The sequence below is a fragment of the Neopsephotus bourkii genome, unplaced genomic scaffold (assembly GCF_033783945.1).
Source record: "Neopsephotus bourkii isolate Nb327-2 ecotype Australia unplaced genomic scaffold, CSIRO-AGI_Nbou_v1 NB_1423, whole genome shotgun sequence".
Lineage (NCBI taxonomy): Eukaryota > Metazoa > Chordata > Aves > Psittaciformes > Psittacidae > Neopsephotus > Neopsephotus bourkii.
In genome coordinates, this window is record NW_026901900.1 from 4,285,214 (window position 1) to 4,305,973 (window position 20,760).

The 20,760-nt window shown below is 48.8% G+C and overlaps 1 protein-coding gene across 7 annotated transcripts in view; it reads right to left on the reverse strand.

The window, feature by feature from the left end:
- FRMD4A (FERM domain containing 4A) overlaps nucleotides 1–20,760 on the reverse strand; it is a 374,382-nt gene that overhangs the window by 4,829 nt on the left and 348,793 nt on the right. For all 7 annotated transcript variants that reach the window (XM_061368139.1, XM_061368140.1, XM_061368141.1 and 4 more), the window contains 8 exons: nucleotides 16,170–16,303; nucleotides 12,780–12,902; nucleotides 9,471–9,699; nucleotides 7,578–7,634; nucleotides 6,879–7,116; nucleotides 6,296–6,460; nucleotides 3,639–4,498; nucleotides 1,229–1,325 (listed from right to left, as the gene is read on the reverse strand). In XM_061368139.1, the coding sequence (XP_061224123.1) occupies nucleotides 1,229–1,325; nucleotides 3,639–4,498; nucleotides 6,296–6,460; nucleotides 6,879–7,116; nucleotides 7,578–7,634; nucleotides 9,471–9,699; nucleotides 12,780–12,902; nucleotides 16,170–16,303 (1,903 nt within the window). The remainder of the gene's footprint in view (nucleotides 1–1,228; nucleotides 1,326–3,638; nucleotides 4,499–6,295; nucleotides 6,461–6,878; nucleotides 7,117–7,577; nucleotides 7,635–9,470; nucleotides 9,700–12,779; nucleotides 12,903–16,169; nucleotides 16,304–20,760) is intronic.

The window sequence follows — 20,760 nt, forward strand, 5'->3', positions numbered from 1 at the left end:
TCCAAACAGATTCCTCAGCTGGTTGCTCACCAGGTTTACTGCTGAGCATCATGGAGATGTTTAGAGGAGTTAGGATTGGGATGGAGACTGAGATTTCAGTCTAGACTCAAACCCGTCACAGTGGAAACTTTAGTGTGCAGTGAAGATAACTGCTGTTTGCCTGTCTTGTGATCCCTTGGCCTTTTGTGAAATGGGACCAGGAAAATCCTCCTGTTCTAAAGCTGGAGGCCCATGCAAAGCCCATGTGAGGCTGGATATCAAAATCCAAGGTAGGCCTAAGGCGGTTGTGGTTATGGTGCTCCTCATCTCCATTTTACAGCGCACTCACAAGCGGTGCTGGAGTGAAGCCAGAGTTCAAACTCGGTCACAGGTGACCAGAAGAAATTAAGGAGTATGAGATTTTCCAGTGGCTGCACAGTGAAATGTTTGCAATGTGAACTGGGACCGGTAACAGCTCAGGGAATCGTACCTGGTTTCCTACTCAAGGACATGGTATTTTGAGGCTGTAGTCTGAAACTTTATAGCTGATCTCATCAAACTCCATTTAGATGCAAAAATCTGGGATGTGCTGAATTAGAGGGGATCTGGAAATGATCTTTACTTCATGTGGCAGGCCAGAATTACTGCAGCTTGCTGCAGAATACCCACGGGTGCTTACAGAATGCTCTTTGCTTACACCTGGAACTCCCTGCCTCACAAAGAGGTGCCAAAGAACCCAGTTACTGTATTTATGTGAGTAATGGCTACCTGCATGGAATAACTCACTCATGGCAAGTTAGTGGTAGCTGAAAAAAGGTGCACTTTATATGCACTGCTAAGGAAAACCTAGCAGAAAAGCTAGACACAAGTATGGCAGGCACCAAACCCTGCCTTTCCAACAAAGATCCTCCTGGTCTGCACAGCCAGTGGGATGGTTGCTACAGGAAAGATCAGCAATTTCAACATAGGAAGACTGGAGGAAGGAGACTGCCCAAGCAGGAAGAACCTGCAAGGCTTCTTTCCCTGTGGATCTGGCACTGCTTGGAGCAGTGCTGCTGGTGTAGGTGGCATGGTTGTGTATTGGTCAGCCTGAACTACAGCTCCACCACTCTGGATGGGAACTGGGAATGCTCTGTGCAGATGTGCAGGCTATGAAGGACCTGGAGGATGCTCCCCGTGCGTGTGCTGTCCCTGTGCTAGTGTGGCACTGAGTGAGGGGAGTTGTTTACCCGACGGCAGGGACACTCACCCGGTCTGCCACGTGAGGATGTGGTGCGGGCTGCCCGGCGGCGTGGCTGCTAGCTCACTCGATGGTGTCGAACTCCTCTGGCTGTGAGGTAAGGCAGCTGGAAAACAACCCAAGGGGGCAGGAAAAGAACCAGTGAGGTGAGGGCGCGAGGTCAGGGTGGTCAGACCAGCAGGAACATGTCTGCCTGTGAGCAAACACCACCTGGGAGTCAGACCTCATCCCGAACGTGGCACAGGAGCAGCCAGCCTACTGCTGACACTGCTGCGGGTGATGGCTGCATCCATCCTCAGCTCTGCAGGAATGCTTTGTTTCAGCCTGCGTGCAACCGCCCAGACTCTCCTGAGCCTGCCTGGGAAGCACCACGCTTGTCCCAGCATGAAAGCTAATGGGTTTTGCTGCACATCTCCATGAGAGATGGAGGAGCCCAGCCTGTCCTGCTTCCCTTGGTGGTGGGAGATGCTCTGTGTCCCTGGGAGCCAGGGCTGGCAGTGGTGACAGGATGGACAAGGACACTGCTTCATCTGCAAAGGAGGGCGACAGCTCTGAAGACTGCAAAAGCTACAACTGCCTTTCACTGTGCATAGAAAACTGAAGTTGGGTTTTGCTGATGCTACTGCTATGGACCAGAGGAAGGTTCATCTTCAACAAAGATGGAAACAATCTGGACTAAAAATGTGCCATTGGCAGTGGCTCTTGGAGGAATCCACCTGACCAATTTTTCTTCCTCCTCAAATCCATGCAGTGTTGACCTTCCAAATTTAATATATGCCTAGAAGTATGACTTGCTGAAGGACGGTCTGCAGTCCAGTAGACTTACTGGCTAGGGCTCATCAGCTAAAATTATGGCTGTTTCTCCCTGGCAGCCTCTTGTGTGCTGTTCAATTCTTCACCTGCTACCAAATGACACTCAAAGAGAAAACCAAACTCTAATTGCTCCTTGGAGCTGACAGCCCTGGAGGTCAGTGTCCTCCCACAGCTCTAACTGGACACTGAATGCAATCTACCTGCCAGCTGGTCACCACAGGCTGTGATTACTGAGCACATTCACCACTGTGCTGCCCAGGTATCACATTTAAAGACCCAGCTGCGTGGGGGAATGGGCCACTTGACAGCAGCTTTTACCCCCCTACATTACCTCATTGAACTGATATGGTTTCCAAAGCTAAGCAAGGCAAAGCTTTCCTATGTTCAGGCATTTTCTGCTGCTGGGTGGAAGGGAAATGCCCATTCATCAAAGGGAGGAAGACAGATTTTCATATGGAGACACAGGATGGTTACAGCAGCTATTGGACTGTGTCTTGGTCCACATCTGAGCCTCCTACAACTGTTGGCATCACACATAAATCAGCCTCTTCTCAGGCCCGTGAGGAGCGTGGTATCAAACCTCCTCTTTGAGTGCACACATGGGGCTGGATTCAGGGTTTTAGCAAGTCCTTGATGTGTCCAAACTGGCTTGTCCAGCAGTGACTGATGGCCAGTAAATATTTAACCTTGGGCTGTTTCATAGCACACAGTGGCCTCCTCAGCTTAATGAATTTGGCTGTTTTCTCACCATTTAATATTAACAGCACAGAGCTCTGCAGAGCTCTGTACCTGCCCGATGGGCACAACACTGCACAAACTAAAGCACTCTGAATGGCAGTATGCTATCAGCAGAGCTGCTGGAGCTGCAAGGGAAAGCCAAGTCCCAGCAGTGCACAGAGATGTCATTGCTCAAGCATTTTCAGTGGGGGTGGAGGGGCTGGAATGCTCCCCACTTTACCTTCCTCATGCTTTTGGTATTTCACCAAGGACGTGCATTCTCCTGGTCTGTGCTGAGCCCTCACTTGCTGCATTGCTCTCCTCACTGTGGTTACTAAGAGACTCCCCACTCATGGTTTCTCCATGCTTGGCTGCTAGTGCTGCCATCCAAAACCCAGCTGCATGCTGAGGAAAGACTGGATAACAACAGGGCTTTGGTCCCTCAGTGTCTTTTGAGCCCATCATTGCAAAGTGATGATTTGCATGGAAAGAATTCCCACCTGCTGAGTGTGTTGGACAAGGCTTGCCCCCGGTCTTACGCCTACAGTCTTGGTGAGCAGCATGCGAAGGCCAGATAATGTGCTATGGTCTGGCTTTGCTCTCCAGCATGAACCCACATGGTGTGAATCATAGAATCACAGAATGGCTTGGGTTGGAAGGGACCTTAAGATCATCCAGTTCCACCCCCCTGCCACAGGCAGGGACACCTTCCACTAGAGCAGGTTGCTCCAAGCCCCTGTGTCCAACCTGGCCTTGAACACTGCCAGGGATGGGGCAGCCACAGCTTCTCTGGGCACCCTGTGCCAGCGCCTCAGCACCCTCACAGGGAAGAGCTTCCTCCTTGTATCTAACCTGAACTTCCTCTGTATCCCTCCACTTTTGCTCTCACCTGTTGTTGCTTTACACATCTGAGGCATTCTCGTGACCCGGCTGTGTGCCACAAAGGTGCTTTGTGAAGATGTGCTGTACTGGGAGCTGCTGTCCGAGGAGGTGGAGCTTGTGTGCGAGAGGCGGCTGTGCTCCTTGTGGGAGGCCGTGGACCGCTGGTACCAGAGCCGCAGCTCGTCCGACACCGCAGTCCTACCCGAGCCTTTCTCGTGGCCCTCCCTGCCCAGAGATGGAGTCCTTATGATTTGGGAGCGGGAAGGGGTGAGCCTGACAGAGTCCACTTCATCCCCATGCCAGTTCTCCTTAAACATCCCCCCCGCCGTGTAGGAGTTGGAGGTTTTGAATTGTGCTTTCACGCTGTAGTGTCCCTCCTGGTCGTTCTCCAGGCTCCGCACCACCACGGGTGTGGAGCTGCCCTCAATGTAGAGGGGATATTCTTTGATCCTGTACTGGGAGGAGGGTTGGCTCTGGCTGTGCAGGTACACACGGTGGTGTCCCGTCCCGTTCCTCGCAGCCAGGTTGGGCATACTCCCTGAATTGGACGAGACCAGGTTGCCTGCCGATTTGTGCCTTTGCCTCTGCCGCTCTCTGGCTTTCGATGGGGAATCCTCTGCCAGGGTAGAGTAGTTGGGGTTCATCTGAGCAGGGTAGTAGTGCTCAGAGCTGGAATGGCTGGTGCAGGAAGAGCAGTCGTCCATGGGGTCAGAGCCATTACTGCTACGAGTCCTTGGGGTGTAGAAATCGGGGCTCCCTGTCTCATTTTCAGAGCCGAGGAGCTTGCCTTGCGACTCCAAACTGGAGCTCCGGTGTCTAAAGTGCTGAGCTAAGCTGTGCAGTCTGGTTGGGCTGATGTCTACTGACCTGCAGGGAAGAAATCCAGGCTGGTAAGTCAACAGGACAGAGCACGCCCCATCCCCTTGTGCACACAAGACAAGCTTAACAGGCAGTGGACTCTGAGGGCACTGTAAACCTGGACACCCCCCCCCCCCAGCACTGTGTGGGGCTGCTGCCTGCAAAGCAAGCTGTTTCCCTGCTGCAGGGTTTGGAGTGGTTAGGTCCTATTCCTGTTCCTCTCCAGTCTCTTTGGTGGTGGCATTCACTCTGCAGCACCACACGGGACATACCCTTGCCCAGCACAATTCCTCTGTGGCTTGCCACCCTGGGGAAGACCCAGTCTGAAGGGCAAAACGGGGAACCTCAAGCTCCAGCTTTGCTGGTGTGGCTCCATGGCAGAGCTGTTTGGATCAGCCCCATCCCTGTGTACCAGGTTCACCTCACCCCAGCTCTGCAGCCCCCAAGGCTTTAGCCCCGAAGGTGGGATTCCCTCACAAGTAGCCTCTGAAGGCTCTGCACAGGTACAATCCACCAGGTGTGAGCCAGCCAGCCAGCCAGCCAGCCCATACGTAGCCCAGAATGCAGTGATTTCTACCCTGGTCACTGAAAAAGTCACCTCTGTTGAGCAGTTCGATTTTACTGGGGCCCAGCCATGGGTGGCATGTGTGGGACTGCTATTGGGTGATGGCCTCTTCAGGTAACTACCCCAAATCACAGCTCATAAGGCTCGATTCATGGCCAAGTCTGGGTGGTCTCTCTTCACCCCAGCTGTTTGCAGAGCTTCAGCCATCTGTTCAGGGAGCAGGAACACTCCACAGCAAGCCACACACTGTCATGATGGATGGCCAAGGCCAGGTTATGCAGCTCATGAATGAGCCACAGAGCAAGCAATGGTTATTTCAAACACCCAAATGGTCCCTACCCGGTCAAGGATGCTTCTCAAGCCTTGTGCCAGGCTTGTTTCTCATGCAGCTTGGCTCCAGTGTTAACAAACATTGTACTTGTGAAAGGTATTCTCAGCCAAACACTTCTAACACAGTTAACCCAGGGTCTTAATGCCTCGTATTGTCTCTGCCCAAGACTGATGTGTTGGCATGACTTGATTTATGCTGAGCTGAATGATGGTAGCACTTCCCCTTAGGGCAGGGTACCTAACAACACAGCTTTGGCTCAGCTCTGCTTCCTGCAGTGTCCATGGGATTTATCACAAGAGCAAAATAGCAATGAAGCTGAACACTTTGTAGAAATTCTGATGGAAATTGGACTCAAATTGGGCCATGCACATCAAATCACATCCCTTACACACTTCAGCTCTTTCCTCTGTCAACCTTGGGCTCATTCCAGTGCCCTCTGGATCCTTGGGTGGATTGCTTTACGCAGGCTCTCTCTCCATACAAGCTCACACGCATGCCAGCATTTTATCTATGAGAGAGAGCTAACACTGCACAACAGTTTGTATCAGACGGGAAACAACGTGTTCTCTTCAGGGATCCATGGAGGAATTTACTGCAGCGTTTAGCAGTAGCTCCGTAACTCTTAAAAGTGGTGTGGGGTTTGGAGCACCTATAAACAGTCCCTGAGATGAAAGGTCCCGTTGGAAGAAAAGGTTGGTTACTGCTGGGGAAGTGATGAGGGGCAGGGTCACGCTGATGTGATTTCAGGATCTCAGTTCAGGAAAGATTCCCTACTGGCAACAACCGTACATGAGCCTTCTACATGAACAGGACTGGTTTATTTCCTTTCCTGAACTGGGAATTAATTCATATCCTAGGGGAAGGATGAAGCCAAGAATATTTATTCCAGGTAAGGTGAGAGAAAACTTACCGTGTGGAGTGGACGTAGTGCGGACTGCGTACCCGTAGATCCGGCGTCGATGGCATGCTGGACTGGGAATTCCAGTGGGGAAGGCTCCGGATGGGGCTGTTCTGCAGCGAGCTGCTCCCTCCTGCCTCAGCACAGCTCCCAGTACTGGGGAACCGCTTGTGACTGCTGCAGAGCAAACACCCTGTGTCAGTTTCCAGGCAGGGACGGGGGGAGAAGGGCTCCTATGCCTCCTTCCAGATCTCAGGCATGTGTCTGTGATCTTGTGGGGGAAGCGGGAGTTGGGACAGCTGGTGCTGCATCCCAGACATTGTGCTTCTGCATTAGCCAGAGGTCAAGGCCAAGCCCTGTCAAAGCCCTCAGAAGATCCACCATCCTTCCTTTCTAAATGGTTTTTACAGTAACATCAAGATATGAAGCAGCTCTTGTGGCTGCAGCCTGTTTTTATGACATTGCTTATTGGCCAAAACACCTTAAAACCTCCTTTTGGTATGGGTCCGCTTCAGGAAGTTTGACAGCTCTCACACCCATCCCTCGTGAAAGCAGAGGATACCTCTGGAATGGAGCCTCAAGCTAACTGACTCACCTGGAATGACTGTGTGAGGAGCGCTTCTTGACCTTCTCATAGGGCTCATCCAAGGATGACTCGCTCCACATCTTGGGTTTGATGGGGGACTTGTCGTAGTCGTTGCGGTGGTAATGCATCTGGCGGAGGCCTTCCAGTGACTGCGGGGGGGGCGGCCTGTTGTGCAAGGGGGGTCGGGGAGGGAGTCCTTTGTGTGGGGACTGAAGAGGGGAGATTGTGCTGGTGACCTGAGAGTCCTCTGTGAAGAGAAGAAGGGAGAGAGGTGATGGCTGTGTGATACCTGCAATGGCAGCACAACACCTTCTGAACCTGCTTCCTCACCCTGCTTCCCCTGGCTGTGCTCAGGAGCAACCTGAAGACCCAGCTGTTAGTAGTGCACCAGCTGACATTCCCATTTTGGGAAAGGATGCCCAACAAGATTGTGCAATGCATTAAACCAACTGCAACATTAAGAGGAAATACGGGGGATTTTGGGACTGTCTTCTGAAAGAATTCAGATTCAATTCAGCAGCAATATTCACTGCTCCAGGCCTGGTGTCTGGCTACAGGGTGGAGTCAGGGGAAACCAAGTGTTTTTGATACTGGGATTTTTGCATGGATTGTTACACAGAACAGTTCCTCCTTTTGAGTGGCAATCAGGAGCTCACACATCCCTCCCTTTTTCCTTCCTGCCCTCTAGAACATACAGCAGAAACGTACCATCCTCGAGAACAAGGGCATCTGAGAGGGAGCTGTCTTCACTGGCGATGTTTCCTTCTGAAGGGAAGAAAATATGGGTCACATTAGGAAATATTGGATATTAGATGGTCAGATGGGAGATAGAGATGAGCTCTTAGGCAGAAGTTCTTCCCTGTGAGGGTGCTGAAGGCGCTGGCACAGGGTGCCCAGAGGAGCTGTGGCTGCCCCATCCCTGGCAGTGTTCAAGGCCAGGTTGGACACAGGGGCTTGGAGCAACCTGCTCTAGTGGAAGGTGTCCCTGCCTGTGCAGGGGCTGGAACTGGATGAGCTTTAAGGTCCCTTCCAGCCCAATCCCAACCCTGAGAATCACTGTGATCTTTGTCCACTAAGTCTGAGCCTTAAGCAGTCACCCACGTCTTCCTCCTCCCATAGCTGAGTGGCAAGATTCCTATGAACAACTGACTCAGCACTCTCGGTCCCCAGGAGCAGAGCTGCAGGCCAGGCCTCTCACTAGAAGGCTGCCTTTCAGGGAGCTGCTAACTCTTGTCAATTAATGGAGATCACAAGGGATCCCTGAGTCACAAGGGAGAGCTGAGATCCCCAGAGGATGCAAGATGTCATTCGAAAGATTTCTATCTCGGGCCTTAAGGACTCTGGGTTTGATCCCCACCTTCTTAAAATGATCATCCTGTTGCTAACTAGAGGCTCACACTAGGTACCAGTTTTGTGTAATTCAGGGAAATGCTTTCTGAGCATCCTCTGTAGCAGCAGCTCTCATATCCTTGGCACGCACACACTGAGCTGCCTCCCCCATCCCGTGTCCTCCTGGCTGCCTTTTATCCCTGACTGCGGTGTAACTTGGTACCCAGGTCACAAATGCAGCAGCTCTAATCTCAGTTCCTGCTACAGAGGCACAGAGAAAAGCTCTGCAAGTCAAAGGGAAAGGGCAAAATCAGCAAGGGAGAAAGAACCACAACAGCAAGTTAATGGATTTCATGAAAAACCAATCAACAACCCAGTAATCCATAAAGTGCCCTGAGAATTCCATTGTAAGGAAAAAATTAGAAAGGGAAAAAAAAGCATTTGAACACAGCCATGACACTGCCACACTTTGATTGTAGAGATGCCTTTCAGCTAGACAGCTCACCCCAATCTGTGAACATTGATTGTATTTGTACAGCACCACTCTGGAGGAGACGTTAACACAGTGATGTTATAGGCGAACAAAGGGCTCACAGTCTGCTTTCCTGGCAGGCTTGTACTCTGCAGCATGACACTGCTCCTTGTGCTGTGAACCAGCACATCCCCAGTGTACAGCATGCAGGATGGGAGAAGACAGCACTGCAGAGTCCTCCAGACAGGAGAAAGAAGAGGAGGAATGGAGGAGGGCCATGAGGATGATCAGGGGCTGGAGCACCTCCCGTATGAAGACAGGCTGAGAAAGTTGGGGCTGTTCAGCCTGGAGAAGAGAAGGCTGCGTGGAGACCTCATAGCAGCCTTCCAGTGTCTGAAGGGGGCTACAAGGGTGCTGGAGAGAGACTCTTCATCAGGGACTGTAGGGATAGGACAAGGGGTTATGGGTTTAAACTTAATCAGGGGAAGTTCAGGTTTGATATGAGGAAGAAGTTCTTTACTGTGAGGGTGGTGAGGCACTGGAATGGGTTGCCCAAAGAAGTGGTAAATGCTCCATCCCTGCAGCATTCAAGACAGAATTGGAAAGAGCCTTGGGTGACATGGTCTAGTGTGAGGCATCCCTGCCCATGGCAGGGGATTGGGACTGGATGATCTTAAGGTCCTTTCCAACTCAAACCATTCTGTGATACTATGATCTGTCCCTCAAAGCAAAGATTTTGCTCCCTGCCCTCCACAGACCCTTCTGTGATGCCGTGGGTGCTCTCCCAGTGTCCCACTTACCATCTATGATCAGGGAGGCTCTCTGGGTTGGCTTCTTCCCAGACTTGATGCGATACTCATTGATGGCGTTCTCGATCTCCTGCAGCTTCTTCAGTGCGTTCAGGTAGGATGTCTTCCTCTGCTTCTTCAGCTTCTTGCTGACATTTGGGTCACTGGCCAGGCGCCGAGCAGCCTCCGTGATCTGGGACTGAATGGCAAACTCCCTCTCCAGGCGCTCCAGCTCTGCCTCCTGGGGAAAGGTAAGTGGATTCTGGCTGCCATCAAACTCTCCCAGCACACCTATGGGGAAGCTCTCCCTGAACCTTGCCATAGCCTCCAACCAAGGCTCTCCATCAGCAAAGCATCCATAGCCATGCTGCTCCCCTCACGTCAGGGCCTCCCTGAACATGCCCACCTCACCTTTATCTGCTCACATGAGTGTCTGGAGCACAGCTGGTGGAAGTGATGACCCATGCAAGAAGAATGTGTGTGCTTCAGCCCTATCCCTGATGTGCTGTTTGGGTTTTCATGCAGTTCAATATGGCCTAGCTCTACTGCTGACACATTCATCCTGTTACATCCATCTATGGGTGACCCCTGCCTCCTTATCCACCCCTCCCTGTTTCCTGTCTCCAAATTTGAGCCCCATTTGAAATCAATGCTATGTACTGATGCAAAGCTACAGCTTGAACCTCCTTGACAGGTTTGCTTGGCATCCACCAAACTCTTTGGGTAAAGAAACCAAAGTTGGCATAACTCCTCCCTGGCCTATGGCTGTCAATTTCCAGGGGATAGTATGAGCTGCTGCAACTCATTGCACTGGAAAATTATCTCCTCAAGGTACAAGCCAGGAGGGTGATTTCAGAGCGAGCAGTGTGTAACAGCAAGCTTTCTCTGTGCCAAACATGACTAGTTCCCCCAACATTAGCCCTTGCAGTGTTTCAGCTGAGTTTTTAAGTGCAGCCAGGGCTACCTACTGGTTTTCAGTTATCCTCCAAAGCCAAGGGATTTAGGCCAATCTATGCCAATGCAGAAACCAATATAGAGCTTCCTGGTTTGCACTGGGACCTCAAGCTGTGAGCTCCAAAGATCCCTGCTAATCTGCAATGGATTTGGCTGCCTTTCCCAGCTCGATGGAGTTTCTGCTGTTAGTGTGCTGGGAAGGGGAACACAGCACATTGCAAATGAGGGGGAAAAAAGGACAAGCTTTTTTACTGTCAGTGAATGGTGGGAGTTCAGATGGCAAGTGCTGATGGACGTGTATTCATGGAGATCCCGTTATGCAAATTCAAACCCTGTCTCTTTGTCCAGCAGCAGAGTATGCTGCAAGAGCTGTGGGATTTGATCAGACTGAAGTTGTTCTCTCAAGTTTTCATTCTGGGCTTTATCCCTTTGCTGTCCGTGGTGAGTAGGAACGGCCTTAAACCCATAATGAGCATTTCCCTCACTTTACTGAACACTGAACCCACCCCTCATCACTTTAACAGATCCCTTTTTGCTTTGAGGAGTTTCTAAGCTCTGTTAGTGCCAATTTATTAAAAGTTAATTTAACACCACGGAGTTTTAAGGCCTGAAACCTGATTTGCTGTCTTCTGGTTAAAATCCTTCCCAGAGCCAGGAATTATGGACCAGGTAGAGGCGATTACCAAGAAATACAGTAAGACGCATTTGTGCAAGTCTTACTCTGCCAAAGCTCTTAGTAAAGGTACGGTGAGCTTGATGTGAGCTGTCGTTTAAGACCTTCACAGATTCAGTTCTAAATCATTCAGTATATCTTAGAAAAAACATACTCATTTTCCTCTGGGCCATAACTGTTTATTTTCTTCCGGCGAGGCCCCTATAAATAAAGCCTCTGAAAATGAGAGCTATCATCTACCTTCAGATGGAAGGGCCTCCCTTCAGGTCCTTGTCACAGTTGGTAATATCAGTCCTGAATTTATGTGCCTGAGGGAGTATTTAACCTTTGGTTTTAAATGGAGTTTCTAATGTTTGCATTTGCCGAAAAGCACCTGAAAATCACCGCTGGCCTCTCTAAATGCTCTCAAAGCGGCAGCCAAATAAACAGAGCTCAACCTCATTCCTCAAGAAGAGAAATTTACAGTTTTCAACAGGGTCTTCAAGTTTGACAGGTGAAAAGGGAGGCAGAGAAAAGCTGAATCAGCATGTTTGGATTGCTGCTGCCAGAGTGCCTGCAGCGGGGAGGAGCTGCTTTACCTTCCTGCTCTCCCCACCTAACCTTGCCACTGGAGTAAGGAGATTCCTCACCTGCTGGCCCCAAAAGCTGCCCTGTAGCAGTAAGATGTGGGGAAGCTGAAGATCATATTCTCACTGAGCAGCCAGCAGACTGCAGGGGTTTCAGGAATAACTCGGCTAAGCCATGCTTTCCCTTTGAAAAGCTTAATTAAATGTGTTGGTTCATGAATATCTGACTGTTGGAATTCCTCTCCCAGGCTCCATTGAGAACACAACTAAAGAGCTCCAGCTGTTTATTTTTCCAGCAGCAGGAAAATGCCAATGAAACGACAAACAGTTAATTCCCTGCCTGAGCCGAGCCCTAAACCACACAGTCACACAGCTCCAGTCTCTCCTCTTACAAAAATAAAAGGGAAATTCAAGCCTGAAATATACACAAGTGTCTTGAGACAAATGCGTCTCTGAAGACAATAGCTTTTCTGTGGATCCGGTCCCGCCTTACAGCTGCTGCAGGCCTGTTTTCACAGCCATGGTTCAGGGCACTGACCCAGCACGTTGTGGGAGCAAGGGAAGAGAACAAACACTCGCTGGCAAACTTGGGAAAACATAATTCCAGCTCCCCATAGGTAGGGGTGAAGGCTCTTTTGTTTAAGGACTGGGGAGCAAACTGCTTTCATCTTGCTGTTGCAGGGCTAAGATGGATAACTGTGATGCTTTTCTCCCTGCTTAGGGGAGACATGAATTCAGATTGCTGCTGAAGCAGAGAGCAAGTGGCTGTTTGCAATAACTCAGGGCAGCAGCAGGGCTCAGACGGCTGCACAGGGCTCAGTCACTGCACTTGATCACCAGAGCTCTTGGACTGTCATGGGCCTGTTGTTCACCCAGGCTATTTGTTACCTCTAGCAAAGCCAGGGCTGAACTTTGAGGGTTTTACCTTTAAGTCTGAACTAAGGCCACCAACTGTCACTGCTTTCCCTGCTTTATATCTGATTATATACATATAAAGGCACTGTGACCAACTACAGTCATTTAATGTAACTATGACTATAGGACTGATGCTTCCTATGTGATGCATGGTGGATATCTTAGAGACCTGAGGTGGGGACACTGGGCTGGAAGGGAATGGCACAGCCTCACCTCTCCCTTAGGCAGGATCTTCTGCTCATCCAGTTTAAAGGCAGTTCCTATTCTTCTCCTTACAATAGGCGGCTCCTCCCCAGGATCCAGGGGGTATTCTCGTGGCAGCTTTCCTGTGAGCTCCTGTAAGCACAAAATGCTGTTAGTGGTCTGGGAAGTCCTGCAGCAGAGCAGAGCACAACACTGCTCTTCAACCGGGATTGTAAAATGACAGGCATTCATTAACAACACATCCAGTTCAGCGGGCTGATAACCATAGAGGAGAGCACCCAGCCCTGCAAACTCATCCCAGAACCTGACACTGAGGAGCTTTTCTTTAACCTGTGAGTGAGTGAGTGAGTGAGTGAATGAATACAGATTATTCTTGTGGCCTGCCCAGGGTAGGTCTGTAGTTGGTGCCCATCCTTAGGGCGTTGGGGCCTGAGGCTGAACAGGCTGCCTCAGGGTGAACAGGAAAGAGCTTCTGAGAGGGGAGTGAGCAGGTCTAAGAGCCCTCATGCAGGATGCAGATCTGCTGAGTCAGAAAGCCACAACAGCAACAGCCGTGCAGGTTATGACCTGCACAGCAAAACATTCCCACCTGATTCATGATGTGTCTGAGAGGAATGCACTGAAAATGGTCACTAAAAGCAGTGCCTGGTACCTCATTACCTATCTGATAACACTTCATGTATCAGAGCCCCTTCCAAACCCCAGTGACCTCACGGGCGGCTTTGGAGCAGTATTAGCTGATGTTTTGTCAGACTTATGGGGTTATTTCCAAAGATTTGTTCAAAATCTGAAGCAAACCCCACAGAACTGAGCAGTATCTGGAACACAGAGAGCAGGGAGCGCCACTACTGATGTTAATGCTGTGGGTTTTTCCCCTGGACTACACAATACAGCCACACATATCTGAATTGAAGGCATTCAAATGCCTACAGAAAAAGGCAGGAGCCTCCTTGTACTCAAAAGTCTCCCCATGAAGGACAAAAGGCTTTTGTGTTCCTTAGCATCAGCCTTGAGAGGATCCAGCTGGCAGAGTAACCTAAATCATCTGAATCCTGAAGAACAGCAGCTGACCTTAATGCGAGTGCTGTGCAGCTCAGGTCCCTGCCTGCCCCGGCCTCTCCCCAGCTCCCTAATGGGGTTTTTCTTTCTCTTCTTTTCAGGTCACTCGGAAACAAGGACCTGGCCTTTTCAAATCCCTCCTTTCAGCAGTTCCCAGCAAAAACGGGTTTGCAGCACAGCTCTATGCTGAGGAGCACATCCCCCTATTGCAGGAGGCACAGTTGCAATGTCTCAGTCCCATTCTGCTTTCCCCCTGTGGGGTTATTTCAGCTTCTCTTCCAAAGTGTATTCCTTCTAGTGAGACGTGGCTCTAAACACTGCATCCAGACACAGATTCCTGTATCCCTTCCCGAGGGAAACAAGGCTGTTTTCTTTATAACCTCTAACTTCCTATGAAGCAATGGGGAAAGAGTTAATATCTTCTGTAAAATGCCCAAGAGTGGAGCAGAACAAAATGAATGTGGGCTACCATGCTGCCTCCATAAGCTGAAAAGTATTTGCAGGCATGGTCCTGAAATGTAATCTAAATGAGTAAGTAACTGGAGTAGTGATGGCCTGGAGTAACCTGATGCCACTGTAAGGAATGGCTCTGGCCATGCTGATTTGATTATGCCCCCACTTTTAACTCTTTTTTTATCTCCTGGTTTTCAGTCTTCTCCCTCTGCTTTGGCCATTCCCATGCCAAAGCAGAAAGCATGAAGGGCAGCCTGAGAGGAAATACTTCCAACTACAGGCTGCTGATGGATGAGCTGTAAGGTTGTTAAGACAGGGTCAGATTCCACGTGTCCATCCGCTGCCTCTCTTGGATCACCTACAGAAAGCACCAACACTTTCTACCAGCTCTTAAGGTGCTGACAGATGGGCTGTGGCCAGCCTTGCTGCAGCACATGAAGGAGATATTGCTCCCTACCAGCAGCTCTATGCCCCAGTGGGAGCTGTTGCAAAGTGCCTGGGTTGGAAGTAAATGCACGGGGCTGTGAGCTCCTGCAACTACAGCAGAAGCACATCTGCATGCTGCTGATGCAAGGCATTAGTCATTGGCAGTCAGGAAGTGTTAGCTTAGGGTGGTAAATTCCTCCAGGCCAAGTAGAGACCTCAAGACCTTGTCCATCAGCCCCTGAAAGAGCACCTGACTGCTTCCTGCAGATGATTTTGGCTCTGTACTCAATGGACTTAGGAGACTGGGTCTGTTCCTGTGACCTGTATCAGCACGAGTTGTTTGCTGAAGTCAACCAGGACTTCCCAGGTGGGAAAGGATTGCCCGCTTGTACTAACGGATGGGAACAGAGGCAGCAGAGACTTCTGCAGAGGTTCTTTGTTGAGAGGTGTTTTTTCACAGCTTAATCTTGATGTTAAAACTATAGAGCAATCAAAACAAAGTGCAATGACAGCTGAATCAGTGACCTACTGCCCCCGTTTTTGTCAAAGGCAAGATACACAACACGTATTAAGCAACAACTGGAAGATCTCAGTGCCACTGTCTGCAGCCAGCTTCCTCTTGTGTTACACATCACCATTTGAAGTCACGTTTTCAGGCCTGGTAAACAAGGGAGGACTGATGAATGACCCAAGAGTACACTGCTGCTGATCTCCATGTGCAGCTGCAGCAGTGTTGTGACTTCCCCAGACATTAAACTGATCTCTAAGCTGGTCTCCTGTGTACTCCAAGAATGAACTGGCAAGCAAGTGGGAAGGTTATGAGTTCCTGAGCTGTCCTGCACGTCCTGGGATGACTACAGTGGTTCCAGTTCACAAGGTCTGCCACTACACTGCAATTCCTCTCAGCAGTGCCAGAGCTTATTGGATGAAGGGAGTCTACATGAAGCAGACAAGACCTTGGGTGCTGTATGTAAAACTGTGTTGGGAGAAGAAAAGCAAGTAAGGTCAGGCCTGCTTCAAGAAGAAAGTGCATCATCCTGTTTTGTTGAGTCTTTTTTTGCTGATGAAGCCAAAAGCATTTGAGAAGTGATTACCAGTGTGCAGGACAGCCTTTCCTATGTCATTTATGTAGCTGCATGCTCCCACCAAAGTCAATAAGAAGCCTGGCTGAATGCATTCAAACACTATTTCAAACAGCAGACATGGAGCACTCTCCTAGCCCCAGTCCAATGGGCTACTTAGCTGACGTGGGGTCCCCTTCCCTGGGGGGCAAACAAACTGTGCCACTGCAATCTGGAGTTGAAACATCCAGACCTTCCTTAGGTCTCTGTACAATGGGCCTTATAAGAGGTGACTATGGAAGGAATCTCTTCTCCTGACTCCACACCATCCCCAAACAAGGATCATGCTATAACAATGCAAGTGACAAAGTGTTACAGGTATAAAATGTCCATTGCCTACCGCTTCCCGGAGACAGAGCTTCTTCAGCTCTTCCAAGCGCTGGCGCAGTGTCTCTTCCAAAGCTTCTTGCCGGGATTTCAGTGCAGCCAACATGTCTTTCTTGGCAGATTGAGAGCTGTCTGACTCTTGGGAACCTGTCAATAAACAATGATTTCACTAGGCCAGCTGACAGCAGAATACACATCTGGAGCACTTGTAATTTTACAAAGCCTGGATGCAGTCCTTCCAAGGGGGAATGACTATGACATGAAGCAGGTGTTAGTTACCCAGTCATGTTTGTTTATGGCAAATTCTTAACGTTTAAGCTATCAGACAGGGATTGGGCAGTGGGGCACACAAAGACACTTGTAATCATTATCTGGAAAAATAAAAGCAACACAATCATTCATGTAAGGATCCTAGGAAAGAAAATCATACCATTCCCATGCAAGTTCCCAATGGCAAATAACAAAGTAACAGCATAGTTTATGGATCCGTGGAGGTGCATTTTTTGGAAATTAAGTTTAGGAGAAACCATTTGACAATAAAGCTACTTCTTAAAAACTGCAGTTTTCCTGGTAGAAAACACTTAATTCAATTCACTTATAATGCCTGTTCTGCGTGGAAAACGTAATGGAACAAAATTACCTACCAGGATTCCTGTAAGACACACCAAACAACAATAACCTACAGATCCCTCTGGGACAGTAGCTGGTTCTTGTGAAGGCATAGGTCAAGATATTTACCAATAAATGTCCAAATGGCTTGACTTTTCAAGTGGCAATTACCCAGCAACTTCCACTGAAGTAAGTCCATGCATTAAGTCAGACTTGGTTGCTCAATGACAGCATTTGTAACTTCAGCTCTTGATGGGAACTTACTGATGGTGTTTCTCATGTTATTTTGGTTTGGGATGGTGCATCAATTGCTATTCCAGATCTAGCATCTCAAAGAAGCAATGTTGCTTGCATCCATCTTTGGGTCCCCAGCTTGAGCAGCTGATACACCTCTTGGCCACAGATTAAGAACCTGAAGGGTATGGCCATTCTGTGAGATGAAAAGCAAGCTCAAGAAGGGGTAAACACAATCTCTACATCACTTATCACTCTTATTACCAGCAGTTGGTAAGCTACAGCTGTAGTTCAAAGCATCCAGCTTAGCTTTATGGAAAGCTGAGTTCTGGTACCTGTGGTGGATTCAGCAGTACGGTCCCATGTCTGTCCATAGCAACACTGAGAGCTACAGCTCCATGCTAAAGCTGTGCCCCACACACAGCTCTGGAGCTCTACCTAAGTCTACTTCTTATCCCTTTTTAATAAACTCAATAGTGGGTCTTGAACTGAAGTATACAGGTGATCTAAGGTGTCTGAGATGTCTTCCATGGGGTGGCACAGAATCACAGCATCATAGAATTGCTTTGGCCTCCAAGCATACATTGAAAACACTGGAGGAGGCTAGCTGCTGGCATTTCACGGAGCTCTGGAAGGAACCTGGGAACAACTCTTTGTTTTGGCACCAAAACAAAGTGAAACTTGTGCTTTCAGCTTCATCTTTCCTTGCTGCTATTCCAGAAAACCGTTAAAGATAAACTGAAAGAGGACTGGGGCAAACAGTGACATGAAACAGTTCTGCATTGGCCCAGAGGAAGCTGAGGATCACACAGATCTCCTCCACCACTATTTTCTGCAGTTTTCATACAGGAAGACAGCTGGACCTTAACTGTGAAACACCACCCCTCTTCCTCACACCTTTTATATGGCTGTCCTGGAGAGGAGGGTGTGAGCAAAGGGCTTCTGAAAGGTTGAGTGTCATCAGACAAAGGAGGACAATCTCATGGTAAGATGCTTCTTTAGCTGTTGTAGTCTTCTTCATTTCATTTGGGTTTGCTTTCATAGAGCAGCACAACTCAATTCTGCCAACACATCTGTGCTGCAAGAACTTGATGGGATCTTCTAGAGAAGCCTTGTGTTTGCACTGGCAAATGCTGTCTAGCATTTAGTAATTCTTAATGGTAACCCTGGTGAGCTGTTACTAGTGAAAGCTGAACCGCTCAATTTCTTTACTGAATTGCCAAAAAACTGCTGAGTCCTGGTAAAAACTTGCTCATGACTCCAACAGATGTTTCACCCCTTCTTCTTTTCATTTATGACAGCTTTAATGACTTACGTTTCCCTTTCAACTGCTGTTCCCCTTCCCTTCCTCTCTGCTCCCTAGCTCCACACCGGCCCCAGGTTTATTTTTAAAAGCTGTTCGTATTTGCACTGTGGGTTGCCACAGCAGCTACAGAGATGCTGAAACATTTAAAAGCATATGAATAGCCCAAACCCTGGCCAGACGCCTGCGCTGAGCTGGGGTATGCTGACAAGAAGGAAACAAATGGCTTCTGGCAGAGCTGGTCCGGACCCAAATCAAGCACAGACAGTTCACAGCATCTGCTCCAGCTGTGCTTACCCTGTATGAGATCCACATTGGTCCCAAGCAGTGTTTGGTGGCAGCGTCCACCGAGAGCACATCTGGCCATCTTTTTACCCCTTCCAGAAAGCAAGGAACCGGGGAGATCTGGAAGCTCATCGTCACATTCTGAGTTAAGCATTGGGATTACTGCTGAAATCAAACTCAACCCCTCCTTGGCATTAATCATAGAATCAGATAGGTTGGAAAAGACCTTTAAGATTCCTAAGTCCAACCATCACCCCAAGACTGCCAGAACCACCACTAAACCAGTTCAAATTGACCTTTTCCAAGTGTGTCTTTGTATCATGAACTCTTCTAGTGCAGTGAGGGTTCAAAGGCACTCAGTTCATGGCTTGTGATCCTGAAGTTTTTTAGCTTGAGCATAGCTGACTTGGACAATCTCTTGGGCATACTGCAGGAGTTCTTCAGACTTTCCTGAAGTTTCTCCTTCAGAAACTGTTCTATCTGTTTGGGGTTTCTTCATATATTACCTTTTCTTTAAAAGCTGAACTATTTTGGGGTGTACTATTTGATTTCTGTGTTGGATTCTCTGCTTGTTCTCACAGGTGAAAAGCAAATGGGAGACCTGATCAGTCAAGAGACTCATACCACCGTGAGATGTTTGTAAGTGAGCAGAGAATAGTGCTTTATATTGCTGGGCTGCCTACAGCTTCCATTAGAGGCTCTTTAGTTATAAATATGTATTAATCCAGCCTCGAGCAAGGTTGTCACCACAGACCTACTTCTAAAGCCACTGGCAACTGACCCGAAAATGTCAGAACAAATCAAAAGGCCATAAAAAACAACCAGAGAAATAATCAAAGACCAGCACAAACCAAACCAATCAAGCAAATACTACCTTAAATCAGCCCTATTAAATATGATGCTCACTGAGTCATGGCTGCCCAGTGTCTTCCAAAAGGGATCATCAACAGAGAAAAACCACTCCTGAAAGATCCGTCCTAACACGAGACTCCTGCTGCAACAGAGATGGTTGACTGGGAGGCTTTCTCAGGTATTTTATCTCCTACAATTAAGGCTGATTCCTAATGGAGAATTCCAGGAGAAACGTTGCTAAAATGTGCAGTTTCTCTGTATAGCTTTTGAACCTTTCTGTGACAATTATTACTGAGCCTCCTTCCCATTTGCTGTGCAAAGATTTACCAAACTGCATTTTAACACAAGTTTCTGCAGAACCATTTGATGTCCCTAAAAGAAAAAGGGTTGTGAAAACACACCAGGTAGCAAGCACAGGACCTTCTCTCAGCAGGAATCTGCTGAGCTGGTGCTGGTTTTATAGCTGATGTTACTGGTTTAATTTCAAAGCCAAGTTAATTGTACATTCCCTTTCCTCCTTTCCATACAGGGTGGGACATAGGGCTCAGTGACCTGAACATTCACTTAGTACCCTATTAGTCTGTGGATACACTGCTCATCTTCTGATACCCACTTGATGATGTCTCTGGGCTGTTTCTCCACCCACTGACAGTGAGGAGAACATGAGCTGTGAAACAGAGGGAGAACATGGTCCTCCCTTGTCCAACTCAGAAGAATGAATGGCTGAGCTTCTTCACCAGTGCTAATGTGCTGGTTTCTGATCACTCCAATACTGCTGAGGTCAGGATGGTCTTGGTGATGTTGATGGGAACATGAAGTGAGCCACACTTCAAAAGATCTGACCAAAGCAATGTGCTGTGCAGATCTGCAGGGGGCCGTGGCCACCAGCTGTCATTTGGTAAAGCTTTGCCTCAAAGCTTGTCAAAGGGATGAGGCCACCAATATGAACCACCATTTGGAGAGGAAAACCCTACCAGTGACTCACTGGTTGTCCCTATTTCCTCCACCTATTGTAGCACAGTGATGTCAGCTTGGAAAAGGTATATGTGAGAAGGATGAAAACAAGCAGGGAGGATAGATGGAATGCTGAAGAGCAGAGGGAGCCAAGGCTCTAATAACCAGCCTAAACCTCCCCAGGTGCAGCTTGAGGCCATTTCCTCTTGTCCTATCAAATGCAACAAGGTGGCTGAGCAGCAGCAAGGCAAAAGCATCCAGGCATCTATTTTATTAGGAAAAGTTTCTTCACTGAAAGGATTGTCAGGCATTGGAACAGGCTGCCCAAGCAGTAATGGAGTCACTGTCCCTGGAAGTGTTCACAAAC